General features: G+C 44.9%; 1 protein-coding gene across 1 annotated transcript; it reads left to right on the top strand.

Annotated features, from left to right (window-relative positions):
* Positions 1-960: 960 nt before the first annotated feature.
* Positions 961-21,061, top strand: ZMPSTE24 (zinc metallopeptidase STE24). Its single transcript, XM_075438009.1, has 10 exons — positions 961-1,101; positions 2,549-2,695; positions 6,159-6,245; positions 6,917-7,033; positions 10,212-10,364; positions 13,064-13,205; positions 15,601-15,761; positions 17,235-17,339; positions 19,228-19,371; positions 19,683-21,061. Exons 1-10 carry the CDS (start codon positions 985-987, stop codon positions 19,905-19,907), a joined length of 1,398 nt encoding a protein of 465 aa, XP_075294124.1. The 5' UTR covers positions 961-984; the 3' UTR covers positions 19,908-21,061.
* Positions 21,062-22,690: the final 1,629 nt, after the last annotated feature.

Here is a 22,690-nt window from a genome sequence, read left to right as displayed (position 1 = left end):
TGTTGTGGTCACAGCTACGGTTGGGTTGCTGAGTGGGCCTGGAGTCTCGCTCTGCAGAGCAGGGAAACCACGGCTTGCTCTGCACCACAGCTTGCTCTGCACCACAGCTCGGTGTTAACGAGGATTTGCAGCTGGCCGGCACCCACTGAGGGGGAGCACAGAATGACAAGGGTAAATGCTCATCCCTGTGCATGAGGTCACCCAGCCACACTGGGGCACCTGGACGTGGCTTTACACAGGGTTCCTTCACCCTCCACGTGGTCGGGTACAACACGATTCGACTTCTCACCGACACCCACGGTACCGATTGCTAATCGTAGCCAAACTTTGCAAAGCTGCCGTATTTCTGCAGCACTCCTGCTGCTGTCCAGCTGTCCCTGGAGTCCGTCGTGGTGAGTCACTGACCCCCCGAGGACGCCAGGACCCCCCCCCGAGGACGCCAGGACGCTGTGCCAGGTGATGCTGCGTGGCCCTCAGGGGCTGTCCGGGGGTGTCCTTCATCCTCCGCAGACGGCTCCCAGCCTCAGGCAGCACGGTCGCTACCTCCAGGGCCGGGCTGTCCCTCGCTTTGTTCTGCTTCAGCGCGAACCACGCCGCAGCTTCCAGCGAGGCTTCGCCACGCTGCGGGGCACTGACGGGGCCAGGGCATCCCGCACCGCGCCGGCTGAGCGGGGCCGGGCCCGGCATCTCTGCGGGAGCAGCGGGGCCCTTGGGGCGGCTCCCGGCCGGGCCCCCCCCGCCCGCTGCCTTCCCGTGTCAGCCAAGGCCCAGGCCAGCGGCCTTCTGGCGGGGGCCTCGGCCGCGGCGGTCGCCCCACCGCGCCTCGCCTCACCGCGCCTCCTCCCGCGGGGTGCCCGCCCCGCCCCGCCTGGCCCCGCCCCGCCTGGCCCCTCCTCACCTGGCCCCTCCTCCCGTCGCTCCTCCGGCCGCCAGGCGGCGCCGCAGGGCGGGGCGGCGGCAGGAAGCGCGGGCGCGCGCGGGGAGATGGCGGCGCCCGGCGAGCTGTGGGCGGCGGTGCCGGCCGAGCAGCGCATCTTCGGCGCCGTGCTGCTCTTCTCCTGGGCCGTGTACCTGTGGGAGGCCTTCCTGGCGCACCGGCAGGTCGGCGGGGCTCGGCGGCGGCGGGGCGGCGGGGCCGGGGCCGGCCTGCTCTGTCGCCTGCCGGGGTGGGGGGGGGGGCCGCGGCAGGGCCGTGCCCGCCCGTGCGCGCCGCCGCGGGGCCCGGAGCGGGGGGGCAAAGCCCTCGGCGGGGTCCTGCCCCCCTGGGCGCCGGGCTGCGGGCCCGCGGGGGGACCCGGCGCTGCCCCCGCGCGTTCACCGGGGGATGGGGGGGAGGGGGGTCCTTAGGAGCGGAGCAGGCCGGCCGCGGGACCCGCCGCTCCCCGCACGGGTGGGAGCCCTGGGAGGGCGAACCCGAGGGGGGTCGCGGGTGGCCGTAAGGGAAGGGCAGAGAGGGGAGCCCCACCGGAGCGGCCAGGGCGCTCGCCGAGCCCCTGCCCCGAGCAGGCCGGCGCCTGGCCGGCCCCCAAGGAGCAGCCGGGCCCTTCGCCCCCCACCTGGCTTCTTCCTCCGCTTCAGCTCCGGCTGCTGCGTGTCGCGTCGCGCAGCGTGGAATATCCCTCTGGCAGCTCGGGGCGGCCGCGCCGCTGCCAGCCTCCTGCCCACGCGGCCCGCTCGCCCAGACGGCGGGCGGAAGGCCTTGACGCAGCAGCCAGAGCGCTGGAGGGTTACCAGCGCTGCTCCGGCCACGAGCACAGAGCAAGCACAAACACGTACCACCATGCAGGCTGCTGTGGAAGGACAGCTGCGTGCCAGCGGCGAGCCAGCACGGCCGGCGACAGCGCTGCCCGCTCTTGTGAGCCCGGCACGGCCGGGGACAGCGCTGCCCGCTCTTGTGAGCCCGGCACGGCCGGGGACCGTGCTGCCCGCTCTTGTGAGCCATCAGATGGGCCACACGCCTGCAGGGCTGCAGCCCGGCACTCCGCTCCGAGTAGGAACCTGTTCTGGAGTGACAAGGGGCAGGAGCTTTCGCTTTGAGAAGGGATAAATACACTGAAACAAGGCAGTGGATGGAAGAAGGGCTTTTAGTCTGTAAAAATTTTAAAGTGGCGAGTTCTGTACCGGAAATGAAATAGCTCCTTGTTTCTGCAGCCACATCACAGATATGTTTTCTGGTGAAGGAGCGTGGTTTGCATGGGAGGATCTGGTGTTTAGTTGCAAACTCCCCTTAGTCGTTTCTGTGATGCAGTAGGTCATATCCTGTGGGAAAGTGAGTTTGTGTGATCTTTATACAGTAACTATATCGGAAATAATAAGTGGGTAACTCAGTTTCTGGTTATGATGTAATAATTATACTTCAGTTTTATATTTGGAATTTGATAGAAAACAGGAATTTAGGAATGTTTGCTATTTTCTGGGGTTTGTTGGTTTTTTTTTTTTAAACTTTCTGTGATGGCCCATGGGATCATGTTATGTGTTACTTTTAAAACTTACTTCTTTCCTTAAAAGTAGTGTGTGTAGACTTCACATTTCTTTTTCAATTTTTCAGAGACGGGTGTACAGAACGACAACACATGTTCCTCGGGAATTAGGACAGATCATGGATTCAGAGACATTTGAAAAATCTCGTCTGTATCAGCTGGACAAAAGTACTTTCAGCTTTTGGTCAGGCCTGTATTCAGAGGTTGAGGGCACTGTAAGTACCTGAGCTGCTTTAGCATTCATACGATGTTTTTCATGTACTTAATCTGTGAAATACTTTGATTCGTAGTGATCCTGTGTAGCTGCGCTGTTGGCATTCTGGTGTCTTACGTCAGAGACTGAAATTTGGAAGGCCTAGGTTTCTGTGTTTCTTGTTTGTGGCTGTATTTGCCATATAAAAAGAAGGACTTATTCAGACAGCACTTAATTTCTTTGTGCAGTGCTGAGTCGTACTGCACAACTACAACGTATATTATATTATTATGTTTTAGTGGCACAACTAACCTGTTATGGTTTTCACTGCCAAATAATTAAGCAACATTACAATTATTTTAAATTGTTACAAATACACACCTTTTTCTGTGTTTGGAGGGATGCAACTACTTTCATTTTTAGATAAAATTTGAGTGGAAGGTAGAAAGAAAAGCCTGTGAGTACCCACGGATGCTTCTTAAGTGTGAGAGCAATTACAATGGGCAAGTAGTGTTCGCACATATGAAAAAACAGAGCCATTGATTTAAGCAAAGTATTTACATGTGTGATATACAGACAGTCTTGAAAGAAACATGTTCTCATTTACTGCTGAAATACGCTGCTCATCAGTAGCCGGACAAGAGGTTTTCTTGGAAAATGGAGTGTTGGAAAACATCCTTATGGTACCTTTTTTTGGTATGTTATAAAGATCAGAAAAAAATCTTGGTAATAGCACTTTCCCAGCTGCACTAACTGGTCTAAGATAAGAGACAGTCTGGGAGGTATGTAAAGCTGCTTCTGGTCAGCAATGTCAGCTATACACTGAAAAGGTAATACAAGCTTGGAGTAAAGTTCAGACCAGAATGAGTCAGCAGCTGGAGCACTTTGAGTGACAAAGTGGTCGTTACCTTTGGAGTAGTCCAAATAGTAGGGATAGAGAACTAAAATGATTATTTTTTTGAGGTGATAGCTTGTGAAACATGGAGAACTTCCAGCTGTGTACCACGGACTTAGCAGAGACACTGGGTGTCCAGCTCACTCGAATCTCCTGCCTGCTGCTGCTAACCTCTCAACTTGATACGCACCTTCTTAGATTTTGAGAACTTGTTCTCAGTTGTACTGAAGTCCGCTGGTTTCACTTCAGACTTGAAGAAGAGCTCATGTTTCAAAAAAACCTCGTTGCTTGCTCCACTTACTGTGATCAACCCAATAAAAAAAAAAGATGTAATACACAAACCTTGTCCTACATATCCTTACGCTGCCATGGCTGCAGCATATTTCCTAGTAGGTAAAATACCTCTGATCTGAAGGCTGCAGCAATGTTCTGGTTGTAACCAAGGCCATTCAGACAGCTTCTTCATAGATTCTTCGTTCCCGAGCCCACCTGTATGAGTTTCAACAAGGCCAAATGCCGGGTCCTGCACTTCGGTCACAACAACCCCATGCAGTGCTACAGGCTTGGGGAAGAGTGGCTGGAGAGCTGTCCAGTGGAAAAGGACCTGGGGGTGTTGGTCGACAGCCGGCTGAACACAAGCCAGCAGTGTGCCCAGGTGGCCAAGAAGGCCAACGGCATCCTGGCTTGGATCAGCAATAGTGTGGCCAGCAGGAGCAGGGAAGTGATCGTGCTCCTGTACTCAGCACTGGTGAGGCCGCACCTGGAGCACTATGTTCAGTTCTGGGCCCCTCACTACAGGAAGGACATTGAGGGGCTGGAGCATGTCCAGAGAAGGGCAGCGAGGCTGGTGAGGGGTCTGGAGAACAAGTCTTATGAGGAGCAGCTGAGGCAACTGGCATTGTTTATTCTGGGGTAGGCCGAGGGGAGACCTTATTGCTCTCTATAACTGCGTGAAAGTTGGTTGTAGTGAGGCAGGTGTAGGTCTTTTCTCGAGGTAACCAGTGACAGGATGGGAGGAAATTGCCTCAGGGAAGGTTGAGATCAGATACTAGGAAAAATTTCTTTACGGAAGGAGTGGTCAGGCATTGGAACAGGCTGCCCAGGGCAGTGAGGGAGTCACCATCCCTGGAGGCGTTCAAAAACCGTGCAGATACGGCACTTGAGGACATGGTTTAGTGGTGGACTTGGCAGTGTTAGGACTGTTGGACTTGATGATCTTAGAGGTCTTGTCCAACCTAAATGACTCTGTGATTTTATTCTACAGTCACGCTGATGTCCCTGATGTGCAGCTTCTTCTCTACATAATGTGTGATGGCGAGTTACTGCTCCTTTCCATGATGCTGAGCTCTGTCTTTCTGTTTCTCAGAGTCTGTCCTGGGATTATCAGATTCCAGCAGAGCTAAAATGGTGTGGCCTCTACTGTCTGTGTTTGCCACTTACTTAGACTGTACACTGCGTCTTTTATTGGCTTTGGGAACTGCCTGAAGTGGAATGAGGCTGTCGTGGCCAAAGTTGGTGAAATTGGTTGACAGTTTTGCAACATTTTGCTTTTAGGAGGTGGAAGTATGAATCATTAACGTAGCAAGTTAATTGAAGGGGAGATGCTGTGTTAGAATTTCTAGTATGCTTTATTTCAGCCACTACTTATGTGGGTTTCTTTGTAACTAATAAGTAGTATCAGCATCACCGTATAGCTGTCTTGGTTCAGGGGTTGGTACTTCTGGGATTTCCAGCTCTGCAGCTTACAGGTAGTCTGCAAAGGAGAAACAAGCTTGCTTTGGTCCTTCCTATCCCCTGCTGACACTTAAATGCACCCTAAGAGTTATAACAGTACGCCCTTTAAAAATAAAGAAATAAAAACCTGGAACTGTCCATACTGAAAGGCTGCCTGCTTGAAAGCCGCTTTTTATACATGCAGTGATGTACCACTTGCTAAGAGAGTAAATGTGAGACATTTGGAAGTCAGGCTGTTTAGCAAACATGACCAGTCCCCTCGAACTGCCATTAGCGCTGGCTTCAGTGGCTCCGCCAGGCCCTGTTCCTCCTGTGGGGCAGGAGGCACTGCTAGGCAGGCACAAGGAGGGGAGAATGAAGCTGTCTTAAAGTGGCTGAAGCAGCACTAATACCAAAAGTGAAATGATGGCTGTGTTTTGAGTGCCTTTCTCGGGGTAAGGAGTGCAGGTGAGACCGTCCCGCTGCAGTCAGGCTGCTGCTTGCATACACCTCCTAGAGATGGTGCCTTATACAGCCACAGGGCGAAGGAGTTCTAAGGTCTGCTCAAAAACACACCTTATGTCGGGAGCCAATATAGCAGCAAAGTCTGCAGTAAATGGGCTTGGAAATATGCGAGTATTTCCTAGGGGGAAAAAAAACGAAGCTTGACCTGATCTCTACTTCTGTAAAGTGAAAATGAACCATTGCCAAATACTCCAGGCTTTCTTTATGCACTGCTAAGATCAGCGGGGGATGAAAAGCCTAATTATAAAACTTTTCTCATTCACTCTTAAAAGGTCCTTATGATGAAGTTTTGGTAGAATAAGATGACGACTGGTTTCATATTGCCTTTGTGGTATGCGTTTCTGTTTTCCAGATGATTCTTCTCTGTGGAGGAATTCCTTTTCTCTGGAACCTGTCTGGTCAGATCTCTGGTCGTGCTGGTTTTGGACCAGAATATGAGGTAAGCAGTCTTTAACTTTTAATGAAAACGTTTGAACCATGAGCTATACTATTATAATAATTTTTATTTTTGAGCTTGCATTTACTTAAAGTGGGATTTAGCTACAGGTACAATATAGTAAAAATAACAGATATTTTCTGGTGAACACACTGACTGGCTGAGTCTGAGAACTGATAACAGTATGTGACTTTTAAATTAGCTTACCAATTAAAATAACCCTGTATGTTAAAAACATACAAGTCTCAAAGCTGCTTGAGTCAAGCGAGGTGCTGGGTTGGGTTTTGGGTGTTCTTTGTTTGGGTGCTGTCTCTTTGCTAGTCCTACGTGCACAGTAACGGGGTAAGAAGTTTGAGACTGCTGCTTGTGTTGTCTTTGTGCCATGGATGAGGTATCCAAATTCTTATCCCAAATCCTTAGTTTTTATTTAAATCTGATTCTTCAGTATATTATTTTCATTCTTTTACATAGTAAGCTATTCCAGTGATCAGTAAACTAATCATCACGAACGTGTTAGTTCTGTGAATTTATCTAGTTTCATCTTCTAAGCAGTTTCAGTTAAACCACTGACATAAAATCCATTCTTAACACCCAGAATATAAAAGTTAGTACAGGTCAGTAAATATCAGATGTTTTTAATTTTTTTAATTTCCTTTTTTTTTTTTTTTTGTTAGATTGTTCAGTCATTGGTATTTCTGCTGCTTGCAACACTCTTCAGTGCAGTGACCGGCCTCCCATGGAGTTTATATAACACATTTGTCATAGAGGAGAAACATGGCTTCAATCAACAGGTACTGCAGATAGCACTTACGCTGACCTAACGTCTTCAGTAGGTCTGGTTGGTCAGGTGGACTGGTATGTCCATATCTGTGCCAAAGATCATTGGTTTTAGGAACATTGCTACTCGTGCTGCATAAAAATAAAAGCAGTGACAGCTTGTGACTCTTGCAGAAGTACCCATGGCGCACCAGAATGTCTCTACGTGAGCCCGTGCCTCTGAGCAAAGAGAAGAATGTATTCTAGCAGCGGAACAGAGAACATTTCGTACCTCAGCTGTTCATTTTTGGATGGACTGTTCTTTGTCCTTCGTACGCCCTTCCTGAGAAGTCTGGATCACTGGTTGACAGGGGCAGTTCTGATTCGTGGACACTGAACAGATGAAACAAAACTGAGAAATTACTTTCCTCCTAATTTTGTTTTGCTTATTGGTTTTTTCTGTCAGCCTTTACTAAGTTAGAGAATTCAGCCTTTCATTCGTACTTCTATTAGGTACTCACTTAGTATCAGTCCTGGCTTTCTTAATTTCTCTCACCAACTTCGTTCAACCTGTGTCAGTGTCAGTTTCTCATAGGATCAGATTTTTGTTGTGGGAGAGGAACCTCACTCTGGGACACACCATTAGCTGTTTCATGCCAGAGCATGAGACTTGCTTTCTGCTTTTGGACCCAGTCCAAAGTGTTGTCGACAGCACGTTCTGTTCCAAGTTGATTAGGACATTCAGAATCCTTAAATACATCAGAAGCCGTCTTTCACTGTTGTCTGTCATGTCAATCCTGAGTAGTTGCATCAGGCCTGCACCTTGATTGTCTCTCCTGCCTTAGTGAGGAGTAAGTTCTGTCTTGGTGCCAGATCTGCAAGCCCTTTATGTCCAGGACACACAAGTCCAAAGACTGTCGGTATTGGGGCTTATAGGGCACTAGGCTTAGAGCAAACTGACAGGCTAGCTGGTGGATGGAGAGCTTTACTTCATCAGGCCTTGGTCAGGCCCTATCTCTGTGTAGAAGAAGCAGAGGGTCAAACACTGAACTGAGCAGCTTGGGCTTCTTTAAAACTGTCTTGAGAGCTTGCAGAATCCATGTGGTTCCTTTCATATGCTTTAGGGAGAGTAAGAAGGATTCTGGCTATATCCTCCCAACATTTTCTGTGCTCTCTGGGTGCTTCAGTGTTGTCAGGGCAAGCATTGTGCCTGATCAAATGAGAAAAGGACGACTTGGTACTGACACCTGTGGGTGTTGTCAAGTGCTTGATTGAGCTACTTGTATGATGTCTTTTACAAGGTTTTTTTTCACCACACTGGTTCTCATGCCAAGAACTGAAGGCTGAGTCCAACTCCAATCCAGTTTGAGGTACCAAAAGTCTTAGGAACACAGTCAAATCTCCATCTTTCATTTTGGACTGGTGGGCAAGGTCCTTTAGTGAATGAGCGAAATTCACACCTGGTACCAGACCAGACTTTGGAATTTCTAGCAGTGATTCTCAAATGATCTTCAGATAGACTCTTTCTTCCATGGGAGTGACTTGCTGAAAATGAGAATTTCTCTTGAAGTCAAGTCTGCCTTAGAAAGCAGGAAAGAGGTGGGCCAAAGACAAAAAACACCATGCAGTTTCACAGCTCTGCTCATCCTAGATTGTGGAGCTGGAAGTAAAGAAAGAGTTAAAATGAAAACTGGAGCTGAGTGGATTGTAGCTGACATGTTTCAGAAAGCCCTGTGGAAACTGTGCTGACAGCATGCTTCTGTTAAGAGTTATTCTAGGTTGTATGAAGTGACTGTTTCTTCAGCTGTTGCTAAGTTGAAAAATGAAAAAGCTGTCTATCAGGCCTTTTTCTGGCCGAGCTGAGGAAGTAATAAAGGAGGAACACACTGTTGCGTATTTTGTTTTCTCTCTCCTGGCTTGTACCATTTTAAGAGTCTTGATTAAATGGAAACAACTTTTCCGTTGTCCAGGATGACCCAGAGTTTCTTTCATGCTTCCCCACACCATTTTCAGGAAAAATGCTTTTCACTGCTTGGTGTGAATGAGAGTCACAAGTCTTGCTTTTCTAGTTACAGAGCTGTTTTGCTGGAAACGGCAGCCCACACTACCTGGGAATATTAAAGGCAGGCAAGGAGCAGTGTCTTCTGGAGTGCTCCATCTGTGTGGGCACGTGTCCGTGTGGCTGTGTTACTGCTGATACTAATGGGCGCTTAGCAAGGACAGACAGCCAGGGTGCTCGCTGAGGGACCAGAGCAAACATGTCTACATAAAGAATAGTCTGAAATTGTGGGTTTATGTCTGATTTGTGTTTCAGATAGTCATGGAAGTCTGAGGCATCTATCCAAATTCTTGCCCCAAATACTCAGTTTTTATTTAAATCTGTCTCACCGGTATTTTTTTTCTTTCCAGACGAGTTCCATATCTTTAACGTAGTATGGGCTTTTTAATACAACCTTGTTGGGAAGGATCTTTACATAATAACCCCCTCACTTCTGTGCCTTGCAGATAGCTGTAAGTACTGAAGTAACAATTCCTGAAAGAGCTAGCTGGGTGTCTAATCGTGTTGCAGAGTCACTAGATCAGATTCGTTCAGGTAGAGGTCTTTGAAATTTCTATTGCTTCTGTTAAAGTTACACTAATTTTAAAACCTGAGACTGCTATATGAGTAGTAACTGCATGTCAGGGGAAGCCTGAAGTAAAATGCCTAATATGTATCTACAAATTTTTAATAGGACGTCTATGTATTTCCAGTTAAGACAGTCAGCTCAGTGGTGACTGAAAGTTATGACGAGTGGAGGCAACTGTTCAAAGACAAAATATATTATAGTAGCTCTGTTTCTTTAAGAGTTTTTCTGTTCTTTAAAAATGCCATAATGCCTAGGGTATAGACTGGTAAAGGAAGTAAGAGACAGATTCCTCCTTTAGTGAATGATGTATGTGCAACGCAAAATAAGGGTTTGGGTCAGATCTTGCTAAGGAAGAGTGCATCTGCTTGGAGTCTGTGTGGGTGTAAAGAGCCACAGCTACCAGGAGAGGAGGTGAAAAAGTTCTTCCACCTTTTCTTAACTGACTGATTTCCTTACCACATTGATATTGCTGGTTTGCAATTTGTCTTATTTTGTTTCTGTGCATCCACTGAAGGGATCAGTTCATTAACCACTGTGGCACATCAATATTTACATTGAAAATATCACTAATGTCCTTTCTTTACAGACACTGGGATTTTTTTTTAAGGATGCTATCAAGAAGTTTGTCGTGACTCAGTGTATTCTGTTGCCAGTGACATCCCTTCTGCTTTACATTATTAAAATAGGGGGAGACTACTTCTTCATCTACGCCTGGCTCTTCACATTAGTTGTTTCCTTGGTGAGTATGAGAATATGTTTGGGTTTCTTCCAAATGCTAGCTTACCTGCATGGCTCACAGTGTGCTGAGGTTTAAAAACATAACTGAAAGGAAATGGAGAGAAACCTCCTGGGAATTTCAGTGTCTACAAACTTTAACAACGTGTCTTGCTCTCAGTGTACTTGTTCAGGAATAATAACTCATATTAGTTGTCTAATCCCCATGTAGGTGGTAAGTCTAGCTTACAGTTACTACTTTGAGTTCTTTCCAGCTTTTTTTGTTTGTTTGTTGGCGTAATTACACAGTGTTTCCTGTTGTTTTCTTGTGCTGGCTCCTGCTTTCTGAGTCCAGGTGTCCTTATGCTCTCACATCTTCCCTTTTTTTATTTCTGAATGCAGTCTGAGAAATCTTAGTGTTAGGTCTCAAAAAGGTAAATTAATGTGTATTGAAATGACAGGTACAGCAAGATTTGTGCAGACTAATCAGCACTTCTTAAAGAAATGTGCTTTCAAGCTTTGATCAGCAGTATACTCTTAAATCGTAATTCAGCATTTGAGCTACTGCTCTGTCAACCTGAGTGAAACAGTCCATACTTACAGATTACTCGTGTTGCCTTATTATTTGCAAAATTGGGGAAAAATAGTTCCTCATGAGATACCCAGTTCACATTTTAAGTCCTTAGTTTTAAAGGCTTTAAAGACTTGCTTTTTTGTAGAAGTATTATGCTGAAATTTTAAGAGCTGGTAGTTTCAGGATTGAAAGAAGATACAGGATTTTTTGAAATGGCCTGCCCTCATTTGTACGCTGAAAGCGAGAAATTTTTTCCTTAGCTTCCTTTATACCAGTCACTGACTGCTATTATTCTTGCCATCTTTAAAATATATATTGTAAAAAATGTTATGTGATCTCATATGAGAAACTCTCTGAATGTTCATTTTATAGTCTTTATCAAGCAAGTTTAGTAGCAAGAAAAGATGAAGGTGAGTAGTACCTAATAGTAAAATTCAAGGTGAGAACCAGAACATACTCAGCTGATACGACATTTCTTTCTCTGTCACTTTCCTATCACAAACCAGTATTTTATTTTTGCTTTGCCTGCCCCTTCCCGTTGAGCTGTCTATGTAGATTTTTTTTTTTTCCCTGAGATTTTACAGGTACTTTAGAAACTGGTAAAACAGGGGCTGGCCTATCTTTTACACAACAAATGCCAGAAAATAAAATATGTCCTGTCAGAGCTACAGAATTCAGTGCTGAAAGATAATGTAGCAAGACTCACTCTTTTCCGCTCCCCCCCCCCTTCTCTTCTCATTTTTCTCCTGAGGATTAAGTGCATGCCCAGTTAAGACAATTGGTGCTTTTCAGGTGTCTTGCAGTGTCACTGCAGCTTTAGAGGGTGTTGATCTTGGTTTGAGGCCTTAATGTGTGGGTTTGAGCAGTCTTTGACATACAAAAGAGATGTTTAGGGAAAAATTCCAGTTGTAACCACATTCCATAACTCTGTAATCATAGTTAAGAGTTGCATCCTTTCACCAGTCTGTTGTGCCTGCTGATATCAAGGGATTACACAAAGAACAGAGATTAAAAACTTAAAATTAGTCCACACACGCCACATGGTATGAGACACTTGTCTGGACTCAAACAGACAGCTGATCTCTGCTCTGTGAAATACCCTCCTACACTTGCTGCAAAACATCTGCAGAGCTTTAAACCCTTCTCTTAACAGTTACAGTAACGAAAATAACTTATTTTCTAGCAGTGTTTCATATTGATGCCCTCACTTGCTACGACGTTGGAAAAGTCAGTTTCCCTAGTTTTAGGTTTCACTGAACTTTTTCAACAGTGCAGATACTTTCAAAAGTCAAGGTACTTGTTTTCAGTGGAAAAAAACAGTCAGGAAGAAGTAAATGTTGATGTCCGTTTGTCTCTCATGTCCTGTTCCTTTTTTGCTAACCAGAATTAAAATTTTCTCCAGTCCTTTTCTTTAAAACTAATAAAAATCACTTTGTGAAGGTCCAGAGGGTGAGGGAAGGGAGTTCAGCTTTGCTTCCCATCACAGTGTTATTCCGGTCCTGGCTTTCTCATCTGGGCTGGGCTGCATCTGCTGCCGGTTTGATGAGATGTGGGTGCATTGTAGTGATTTTTGGGACATGGCTGTTAATCCTTGGGGACCGGAGACGTCAGGCAGTTCCTTAGCCCTGCATACAGCTGGGAGAAGGGGAATGTGAAATGAGGGATGTGAAATTTCATGCCTGTTTTAGACCGTGGCTTTGCAGGTTAGCAGGAATTTGAAGAAGCAGGACTGTCTCCTGGTTCAGTGGACCCTGCTGCTCGTGACAAGAGACTTCAGAGCCTTCCAGTGACAGTGACAGCCCGTCACTGATAAGACCATTGCTCCCGGCCGTTGTAGTGGCTTGGCCTTCTGCGGTTTGGCCCTCAGAGCAAAAACACCATTTACACCTATTCTGCTGAGGACTGTAGACTGTAGATTAACCCACCCCCATCTTGCTGTTGAATTGCTGGCTGTCAGCAGTCAAAGCAGCTGTCCCCCTAGATGGGTGACCCACAGAGCACCTTGCTAGAGATCACACTTCATACAGGACTCTGCTTTATCAAGTGTTTTTTCTGAAATTGTGTCCTCTTGTTGTACTTACTCATGTTCCACCTCTAGTACTGAACACACATTTGTATGCCTTGTGTTTAATATCTGTATGTGTTTGCAGGTGCTTGTTACAATCTATGCAGACTATATTGCACCTTTGTTTGATAAATTCATTCCGCTTCCTGAGGGAGAGCTCAAGCAACAAATTGAAACAATGGCAAAGAGCATTGACTTCCCACTGACTAAGGTGTATGTTGTTGAAGGTGAGGTTTTTTTAATAAAAAGACTTTGTAATTTTGAATTTGTGGACTTTGATTGTGGATGCTGTAGTAGGGCAGTTGCTTATATTCCTCAGCTATTGTAATACTTGTCAATGTCTGTACCATTTTCCTTTGATTGCCTCGAGGTCAGAAAAGTGGAGCTGAATGTGCAGCCTTAACTCAGCATCTCGTTGGAAGCGTTGGCTTAGCTCTGGGCAGTGGAAATACACAGTACAGTCAGAAATGGAAGCAGCAGTCAAGATTCCAATCTTAGAACTTTGAACCAGAAGGAAAAATTTCTTTTACATTTTCCAGTCTCAGTTTAGCATTAATTGTCTCCAAGTCCTTGATGAAACAGTTGAAAAAGTTATGAAAGTTAAAACCGCCTATTCCTTCTTAAGAGTGTTCATATGGACGATTTCTTATGGTATGGCTGGATGGACTCATACCTTCTACTCAAGGCTGTGATTTTTTCACTTTCTAGTAATGAATTTCTCGTCTTCTTTTCTTGGGTCATGGAATATAGCACAGAGCATGCCAGCTGCCATGTCACTTCCTCTCCACTTCCATGTTTGTGGAGCACTTTGCTCTTTGACATGTCCACTCTTGCTTACTTTGCTTCCTTTTGAACTTGATTTCAGGGACGTTCCCAAATTTTATTTTGGTTTTGTGCCCCACCTGTGAAGATCACAGGTGTGATTCTGTGATTCTGTTTTTATTGCCTTGGTGAAAGCAGGATGAGATGGCATAAAGGGGTGAAATGGTAGAATTTTGCTTAAGAGAGGGTGATGAAGGCTTTATCTAGCCTGCAAACTGTGGCTTTCAAAACTTTGGGCTGGCCACATCCAGCCAGGGACTACTACCATTGGTATACTTGGGGCCCAAGAAACTCCTCTCTTTCCTAGCGAGGTTGAAGCTTTTCAAGCTCGAGAGTCAGTACGGAGGCCTGCCAAACAGCTGAGTTTTTTCCCATGTGCATTGGTGGCTTTACCCTAGCTTTTAACCATGGTGGAAGTCCTGTGAGCCAGTGTAGGTACTCTGGCTCCTGTGTAGTATAGTGTACTACTGCATTAGCTTCTGCAGCATGTCTGCGTTCAGTGGCAGTGATCTGCAGCGGAGGCAGGCTGCCAAACCCCCGTGCTCTTTCCTGGCATCCTTAAGAGTGTTAAGCCAGCACCATTCCCTTCTGACATGGGGGACTGGATGTGTGAACATCTTTTTGCCAGTGTTTTTCTGCACTCCGTCTTGGCTCTTCCCACTCCAGAACTGACTTCTTGCACTGCTTGTGCAACCCAGTCCTTTAATTTCAGGGTTCATTCTGTAACAGTGTTCTCTACCAACATTTAGTGGAGGATGAAGTTTTTTTGTGGTACACAGATGAAAGGGAAAATTGCTACCCTGTGGCTGTTCAGATTTGTTCACTGAGAAGGGACTGGATGCTGAGGCTTCATGCTCTGACCAGCCTCTTCCTCCATTGGTCTGTCTTGGTTTGGTGCTGAAAGTTGCCGTGACTATACCATGGGTTGGCTTGCAACAGAACAATGGATATTTTGTGCCCTAAGGAGTTGATGCAGCTCATAGATTCATAGTGAGAGTCGAAGGCAAACTTCAAGTTGAAGTATCTTCTATTTTGCTGCAAAAAACAGAGCAACCCACCTCTTCTCTCATAGAGACCTCTTTCAGTCCTGATGTTGTAACAGGTCCTGTCCATAGGCAAAAATGGGCAAAGTTTAACGTCTGCTTTGACCTAAACAGCTTTTTAATCAACTGAAACAGTCCATGTTCCATGGAAAGGGATGAGTTCGTGGTGCCAAAGTATATTGATAGTAGAAACAGAGCATGATTCACCTGATGTAGATAAAAGTAGCTGTAAAAAATGCCTATTTCAAACAAAATAATTTTGAGGGACTGCCTGATATCTGTATTTCATCTCTTCATCATCTTCATGTCTATTTCTAACATCTTCATCCTACCTGTTTCGAGTCATCTTTGCTGGCACATTGAAAGAATTCTAAGCGTATTCGCCCCAAGTCCTTTGCCAGGAGGGCAGCACATGTTCTATGCAGAATGCTCTTTCCACTCTGAATCTGAAATTGCAATAGGAATTGCCTTTCTTTGGGATATTAGATAGTCACATGACTATTCTTATGCTTTTAGTGATTCAGTGTTACAGATGAAAAAAATTATTTCTCTGTTGGAGTCAGTAACTGAGATCATCAATACTTAAATCATTTTAAAGTATGCTTCAGCCTGCAAACTCATTTGCTTGAGTTTGCCTACCATTCATTTGGGGACTTTGAGAAATCCTTTGGAAGAATCTGTTCTGTGTAATATTGCGTAGTCTTCAGTGCATGGGATTATTCAGTTCATGGTCTTTAATGTAGATTTTCTCCATCAGGTTCTAAGCGTTCTTCTCATAGCAATGCTTATTTCTACGGATTCTTCAAGAATAAGCGGATAGTACTCTTTGACACGCTTCTGGAAGATTATTCTGCACTGAACAAAGAGCCAGCAGAGGGAGAAGATGGTGAGAATGAAGAGACAAAGTCTAAAACCAAAGTAAGTTCATCTTTGTTTTTCATCACATTATTTACATTAACTTCTTGGTGAGATATTCCCTTGTGTTTTCTGAATGTATTTTAAAGGTCCTGAATGAGATGCTAAAACCCCAAACCTAATGATTTCATCACCACAGTATCCCTGAGCTGCTAATTGGAGTTTCTGGAGCTGTGTGAGTGGTGCAGATAGCACCAAAGAGACTGCAGAAATCTGCACGGGCTTTAGCAAAGCATTGGTTCCCTGCATGTGAAAAATAGATCTTCTCTGTAATTGTTTGAATAAGGGACCTGTTCAGGATTTTAGCTTGTGTTCCTTCTCTTGGGACAGCCACGCTGAAGCTTCTCTTTGCAGGAAATGCTTTTGCCTACCAGTGTGTCATTTGTACGCCTTTTACTACACGCAAGGATTTTGGTGCAAGAGGCACACACGCATGTGCGTGCCACATACAGATTGCACATGTGCATCCTCCTCTGCCCTCGTCAAGAACAGGATGACAGCCTTTCATTGTCCTTTCTCTTGGTGTGCAGCTGCACATCAGGAGTCTGCTGTAACAGCTTTTGTGGCTCCAGGAGAGTGTTGGGATGGTTAAAACCGATGGAATACGTTCTCAAGAGCCTGCGGGAGTAATTCTGAGAAGGTTTGAGAAGGCCTCCTGCAGCCTAGGGTTAGGCCAATGTATAGATTGTTGTTCCGTCCCACTTCTGTTTCTTGTAACCGTGTTGGTGGTGGAATTCTCTTTGTCCACGGTTTGGTATGGCATACTGCAGAAGTGGGTGAGGAGAGGAGCGGATTTTTAGCTCACCTGTACTGAAAAATTCAGAACGCCTTCTCTAGTGATAACGAGAATAGTTTGTTCCATTTCAACAGGTCCTTCAGCTATGTTCTCAGTACACAAGCCCACGTGCTTGCTTCTGACTTGCTAAGGTACCTTTGAAGGTACAGATGTCATATGCATGTCGTAGCATTTGTTGCAGGGGACAGGGATGTTGTCATCCATTTTTAAAGGAACAGCAGCGCCTTAGGAGGGAGTCTGCGCATTGAGTGTTGAAGGTAGAAGGGAGTGGACTTTGCTCCCAGTTCCCTGTTGAAAGTCTGTGGCTCTGAATGTCTGCTTCCATGTCATGCCTCTTCTTGAGTAAAGAAACAGGATGAGATCAAGGGATGGCAGGAGAGAGTTTGGAAGGCAAATCGGTACTCTTCCAGGTTTGCGTGGGCATGTCTGCATACATAGAAGTAAGAGAGCACCACCTCATGGTAGAAATCTTGTTGAACTTAAAAATTTAATTTTTTTGTAACTATCTTGAAAAAGGCTCAGTAAGAAATTTTATGTGTGTGTCTGCTGGTAGAAGCAAATGGCCTGATCTAGGGACACTTAAGTGACATAGGAAAAAATAAACTAGTATGTAGAAATCTGTTCAGATGTGTTCAGTTGTACCTGATACTACTTCTGCTTTGTATTATATGTGTCCTCAGAATAAGAAACAAGGATGTAAAAATGAAGAAGTTCTGGCTGTACTTGGTCATGAACTGGGTCACTGGAAACTAGGTCACACTGTCAAAAATATTATCATCAGCCAGGTAAGTTATGATAAACGGGTGGTTTTCCTAGAGCATTCTGTAATTATTGCTGTTTCCAAATGCCTGCTTCCAGATTTGTAAGTGTATATTCACAAAAGATACTTATGTTTTTATTTCTCTGCTGTATCTACAGTGAACATGCACTAGCCTTTCTGTCCCCTCCTCACTTCACCTGGGTGGTGGAAAGTATCTAAGAAAGCACGGCTGCTGCCATTTTAATGCATCCCAGCAGCCTTCTGGAGTTGGGACATGTTTTTCTTGCTGTGTAACACTTCTTCCTTGTCTCTTTGAAACTCCCAGCCTGCTCTGAAGGTCTGTTTCCATCCCTGTGCTGGGAATAGGACTGGATGTATCCTGTCTCCCAGCCTGCCTGTTTTTAGGTGTTTATCATTATCTCTGAGAAAGCTATGTATCTGAGAGTCAGTCTTGTTCCTCGGAGGGCTGAGAAGGGATGTGATCGAGGATTATGAAATCTGACACAGGAGAGCATTCTTATTTCTATTGTAGTCTCATACCTTGTGCATTGATTAGTGGTAAATGACTTTATTGTGCCGTTCTTGGGGCATGCCCAAATGGGGGTGAACATTGAAGCGATCTCTAGAGACTGCCCGACCTTGCCTTTGACGAAAAGGAGCCTGATGGGCTGTTCACTCGTGCATATGGCTCTGGGCGTTGCACAACAGAAGGGAATTCCTCCCCCAAACATCCTGCTTCAAATTCTTTGATTTGTAAGGCACAGCTATGTGCCTTCTGTTAAATTACCGTCTGCAGCCTACTGTACGCTTTGGTGTAGATCTGTCTTGTTCCAGGTATTGCTCACCCTTCTTTTCTCCAAGTTCCCAGCCTTTTTCTCATTTGTTTCTCTTAGCTGCCCTCCTGTGCACCTTCTGTAACTCCATCGTGTCTTTCTTGGGATATGTGCACCATTCCAGGAATGCCGCTCTGTTCTTTTTCTAGGGCTATTCACAAACTTATCAGGCTGTAAACATCACTGTCAAGCTCCTGTTTAAGAAAATATCTATCTTTCCATTTCCACACTGGCTTTTTCTTATCCATGTAACTGAATACTTCAGTTTCCTTCTTGCTTTCTGCTTTGAGGCAGTTTCCTTCCGACTTCTGACATCAGTGTTGATCCCCACTAACTAGCAACTGTTATGGTGCTTTTGCCACTGCTGACTCATGTAACTTTTGTCTTTGGATCCACTTTCTAGATACTATTGCTTTGCCATCATAGGGAGATTTTCCTTCCAGAAATTTTCACAAATTCTACTGCGATGGCTTCTACTTTTTCTGTTGATGTTTTCTGTCACAGCCATCCCTCTGTTTTCTGTCCTGTGTGCTTCAATAATAAGCAATATTCCAGCACCTTCCACATGACTCTAAAAAGACCAAAGAGACACTTGAATGGATTGAGAAGGAAAAATGGCAAGGCATGGTCTTGCCTCTTGCCTCTGAAGCGCCAGGTGAGCACAGTGCTTGTACACAGTGAGACATGGCTTAGGTGGAAGCACAGATCGTTTCCAGAAATAGAAGTATGACACAGCACAGACACATTTTGTTTAAACTTTATGGAGCCTATGCATAATTCCAAGGAGATGCATTCTACCCTGTCCTCCCTCCTCCCTTATCTTGTCGTCTTGCTTTTTCATCTTCCATCGCTACTTTGACATTTTTTTTTAGCACACTGACATAAAATAAGTGTTTCTTCACTGCATGCATTTACAGAAAGCAGGTAAAGGCAAGCTGTTCACTGCTTTTTGTATATTAGTTCTAAAGTAATCTGTTTTGTTTTTTTCAGTGGCATTTCTGTGCAAATCTGTGATACGAATAGGCCATGTTTTAGCCTTAGATGAAAAACTCAGTCAAGAATGTTGTTTCCTTTCTCTAGATGAATTCCTTCCTTTGCTTCTTCTTGTTTGCTGTGTTAATCGGTCGAAAAGAACTCTTTGCTGCGTTTGGTTTCTATGACACCCAGCCTACCCTGATAGGCTTGATGATTATTTTCCAGTTCATTTTTTCACCTTACAATGAGGTAAGTTGTTTTCAAGACATAGATGCTGAAGTATCATCCTATTTAAATAATTATTTTATTTTGACGGGGCAGGGGGTGGGGAGTTAGAAGATTGTAGGGGCTCTATCTGGTATCTCGCGTTAATAAGTAGGCTCAGTGCTCCACGCTGGGTAAGACTCCCAGTTTCAGGTGTGGCCCGGATAAACCTTAATGGGATCATTCTACAGCGACCATGATGTGTGGGATGTGGGAAGGAAGATATAGTAGTATTTACTGGTTCTGTAAGGAACTTGCAGATAGCTGAATTTATTTTAATATATTTCTCTCCACAGGTTCTCTCGTTCTGTTTGACTGTATTAAGCCGACGATTTGAATTTCAAGCAGATGCATTTGCCAAGGAACTTGGGAAAGCTAAAGACCTATATTCTGCTTTGATCAAGCTAAACAAAGATAATTTAGGATTCCCTGTTTCTGACTGGATCTTTTCAATGTGGCACTACTCCCATCCACCCCTTTTAGAAAGACTTCAGGCCTTGAAAGACGCAAAGCAAGAATGACAGGAATCATTGTTGGTTCAGAGACAGTGCTTCCATCTCAGAAGCAAAGTTCAGAGCTGCTTTTAATTTCTTTTTAAAAATGGATAATGCCAATTAAGTGCAATGTTAACAGCACCACAGATCTGAGAATCCTGAAACAGGTATTAAAATATAAATTACTTTTTTTTTAACAAAAACAAAACTGTGGAACCTTATATAGGAAAAGTACTGGGTGAAGAGCTCCCTCCCCCGCCCCGGCTTTTGTCTCCATGTCATAGTGTAGAGTTGTAAAGGGAGGAAAACAAAAGTATAGACTTCAGAGCACCTGTTTATTCAGTTTGTGTGTGCCTTGAACATTGTTTTGGATCCTTTTCTCATTCTCAGCGTTCTGTGAAGCTTCTCAGTCTCAACCCTGTTCACAATGAAGAGGGCTTGAGTGACTTGATTTCTTGTATAAAATACTTGTACTCACTAATCACTGTTCTGTGTTTTAAAAGCTGAATGCAAGTAGAGGCCTTTCTCCTGGATTCATGTCTGTTGTAATTGAAAATGCTACTTAATAAAACCTCCCTTCTCTGAAATGTGGGAAGAACGCTGAATTACAGCTGAGGAAATGTACCGTGGCTTCCTTGAAAATGAGCACTAGTCAGTATTTAGTAGCATTATAGTGGGATTAGGCTCCTCCTCTTCTCCGCTGTGCTGCTGGGGGTCTGGAAGGATGTGGCGGGAATCAAAACAGGACCCACATGTTAGAGAAAGTTGCTGATTCTCTGTTCTCCCTTTTGCCTGTGAGCGGAATGGTTAGCAGCTTTTCCACACCTCAGTTGCTCCATTTGTTGTCCTTTGCCTAAATTTTTTGTGTATACGGAAGTGAACAGTTGCTCAGACAGTGTATGAGAGCCAAATTTTCATTCTGAGGGGGTCTGTCCTCCACTCCCTGGAGGGGTTTCCGTTAATATGAATCCAGCTGAAATAGCGGTGTTGGAATACTTAGAAAATGTTCTTTGTCGTTGTTCTGAGATAAATAGCCCAAGACACAGTTTGTTCATATAGGTTAGTGAAGGACAAAGTGAATAATTGCGGAAATGGCTTCTGCATTGATTACCTCAGCTTTTTCTGACAAAAGGTGGACTTAAATATACTTTTGTGGAAATAAAGATAAAAGTTAAATATAAGCTTGTATGTGCCATACCATTTTTTTGGACCAGACTGGATGTGCATGCTTCATATAAAAATCGGATTTTCTGTCTGCGGTACATTAAAAAGTTCTGCTCAGCTCTGTACAAAGAGAGAAGTTGAAGCAAATTCTCATTATTTGAAATGTCGGAGTATTCTCAGATTTTACTGTTAGCTTATATTTTCTGATCGTAGGGAAAAATGCCTTAGAAGATGGTGGGCACGGTGGTGTCTCAGGTGCAACAAGGTACAAGATGTCGCCGGAAGCCTTTTGTATGCCTTATTCTAACTGTGTTTATACCCTAGTGAGTATGAAGCTAAACTATAGATACGGACTTACGAGACAGTTTTACAAATATGGGTAGCCTATATTTGTGATGTTAACTGTGTTTAATAAATGGCCCTTAAAAATAAAGGGATTAACTTGAATCTGTCAATTCAGAAGAGTAAATAAATGTGTCAGGTTTTGAGTTTGAGATGTTGGTTGGTGGAAACCTGTGGAAAACATATTAAATGCGCTCTGAGAAAACCATTTGTCTTATCCATTACGTAAAACATAAAAATGAATTTTGCGGCTATTTCATAAATTCGGCTAAACACAAACAAAAGGAGAGTAAAGTGTGATAATTAAGTACTTGAAAAACTTCGGCTTACAGGCGAGGAGAGTGTTGTTATGGCAGTTGCCTGTTGCTGTCTTTTCTTCCCTGTCACCGTTCAGAGTTGATCTCTGCAGTTCTCCCAGCTGGATTTCGTCATCTGACTCCTCTGAATGAGGGTTCAGAGCTGGTTCCAGTCTGCTCCAGTTGCTTCTCAGCGCTGGCATTGTTGGTGAGTGCTGTTGACCTTCTGCCTGTCCACACACTGCTGTGCAGACATCTGGAATGCGTCAGCTACATGTTGCAGACCTCCTACAGCCTCTGGTTGCTTCGTGTGTCCCTGAGAATGGTCGAAATCACACTGAAATCTTCCTGTGCAGCCGCTGCCTTCCCAGGTATCTAAACCCTCCTGCAGCCACACTACCAGCCCGAAGGAACCAGCTTGATGACAAGGTATGTCTGCTAGGGTCAGCCACCCGTCCCTGCTGATGAGTGACCAGTTTTGGTGAGAGAGGCAAGGAAATGAGCAAGAGTGGGCTTTTGTTTTCTGTTACCTTTAGCTAATAATGTTCAACTATTCCAGGCAAGGGAACCCAGAGCCCGACATCTCTGGCTGTACGCTCCACACGGGCACCCGTGGGGCTGGTGGGCGCTGACCACAGCGTCCTGCCCTGGGGCTGATAGCTCCAGCTTCCACTTCCCTGCCTCACCAAGCCTTTCCAGGTGGTGTAAGCAGAAGCTCGAGAGAGGACATGTTGCGACATGTCCATGGTGAAGATGGACAAAGCATACGCATACAATATGAATGCTGCAAATGTCAAACTTTATTCATAGATTCAGTACTTTATATACTATTTTTAAGATTATCTCATCGGAACATGCAATTCTTTAGTGACAGCTACAGATTATACCTGATATTTATGGTGACAACTACTGATTATATTTGGTATCTGGTTTCTCATTAGTACAGGATATAACTTCCTCCCAGTAACATCTTTACTTGCCAATTGCATTTTTTGGCAGACCACTCAG

This window comes from Opisthocomus hoazin, chromosome 17 (assembly GCF_030867145.1).
Source record: "Opisthocomus hoazin isolate bOpiHoa1 chromosome 17, bOpiHoa1.hap1, whole genome shotgun sequence".
NCBI classification, from domain to species: Eukaryota; Metazoa; Chordata; class Aves; order Opisthocomiformes; family Opisthocomidae; genus Opisthocomus; species Opisthocomus hoazin.
This window is presented reverse-complemented; position numbering and strand designations above follow the sequence as displayed.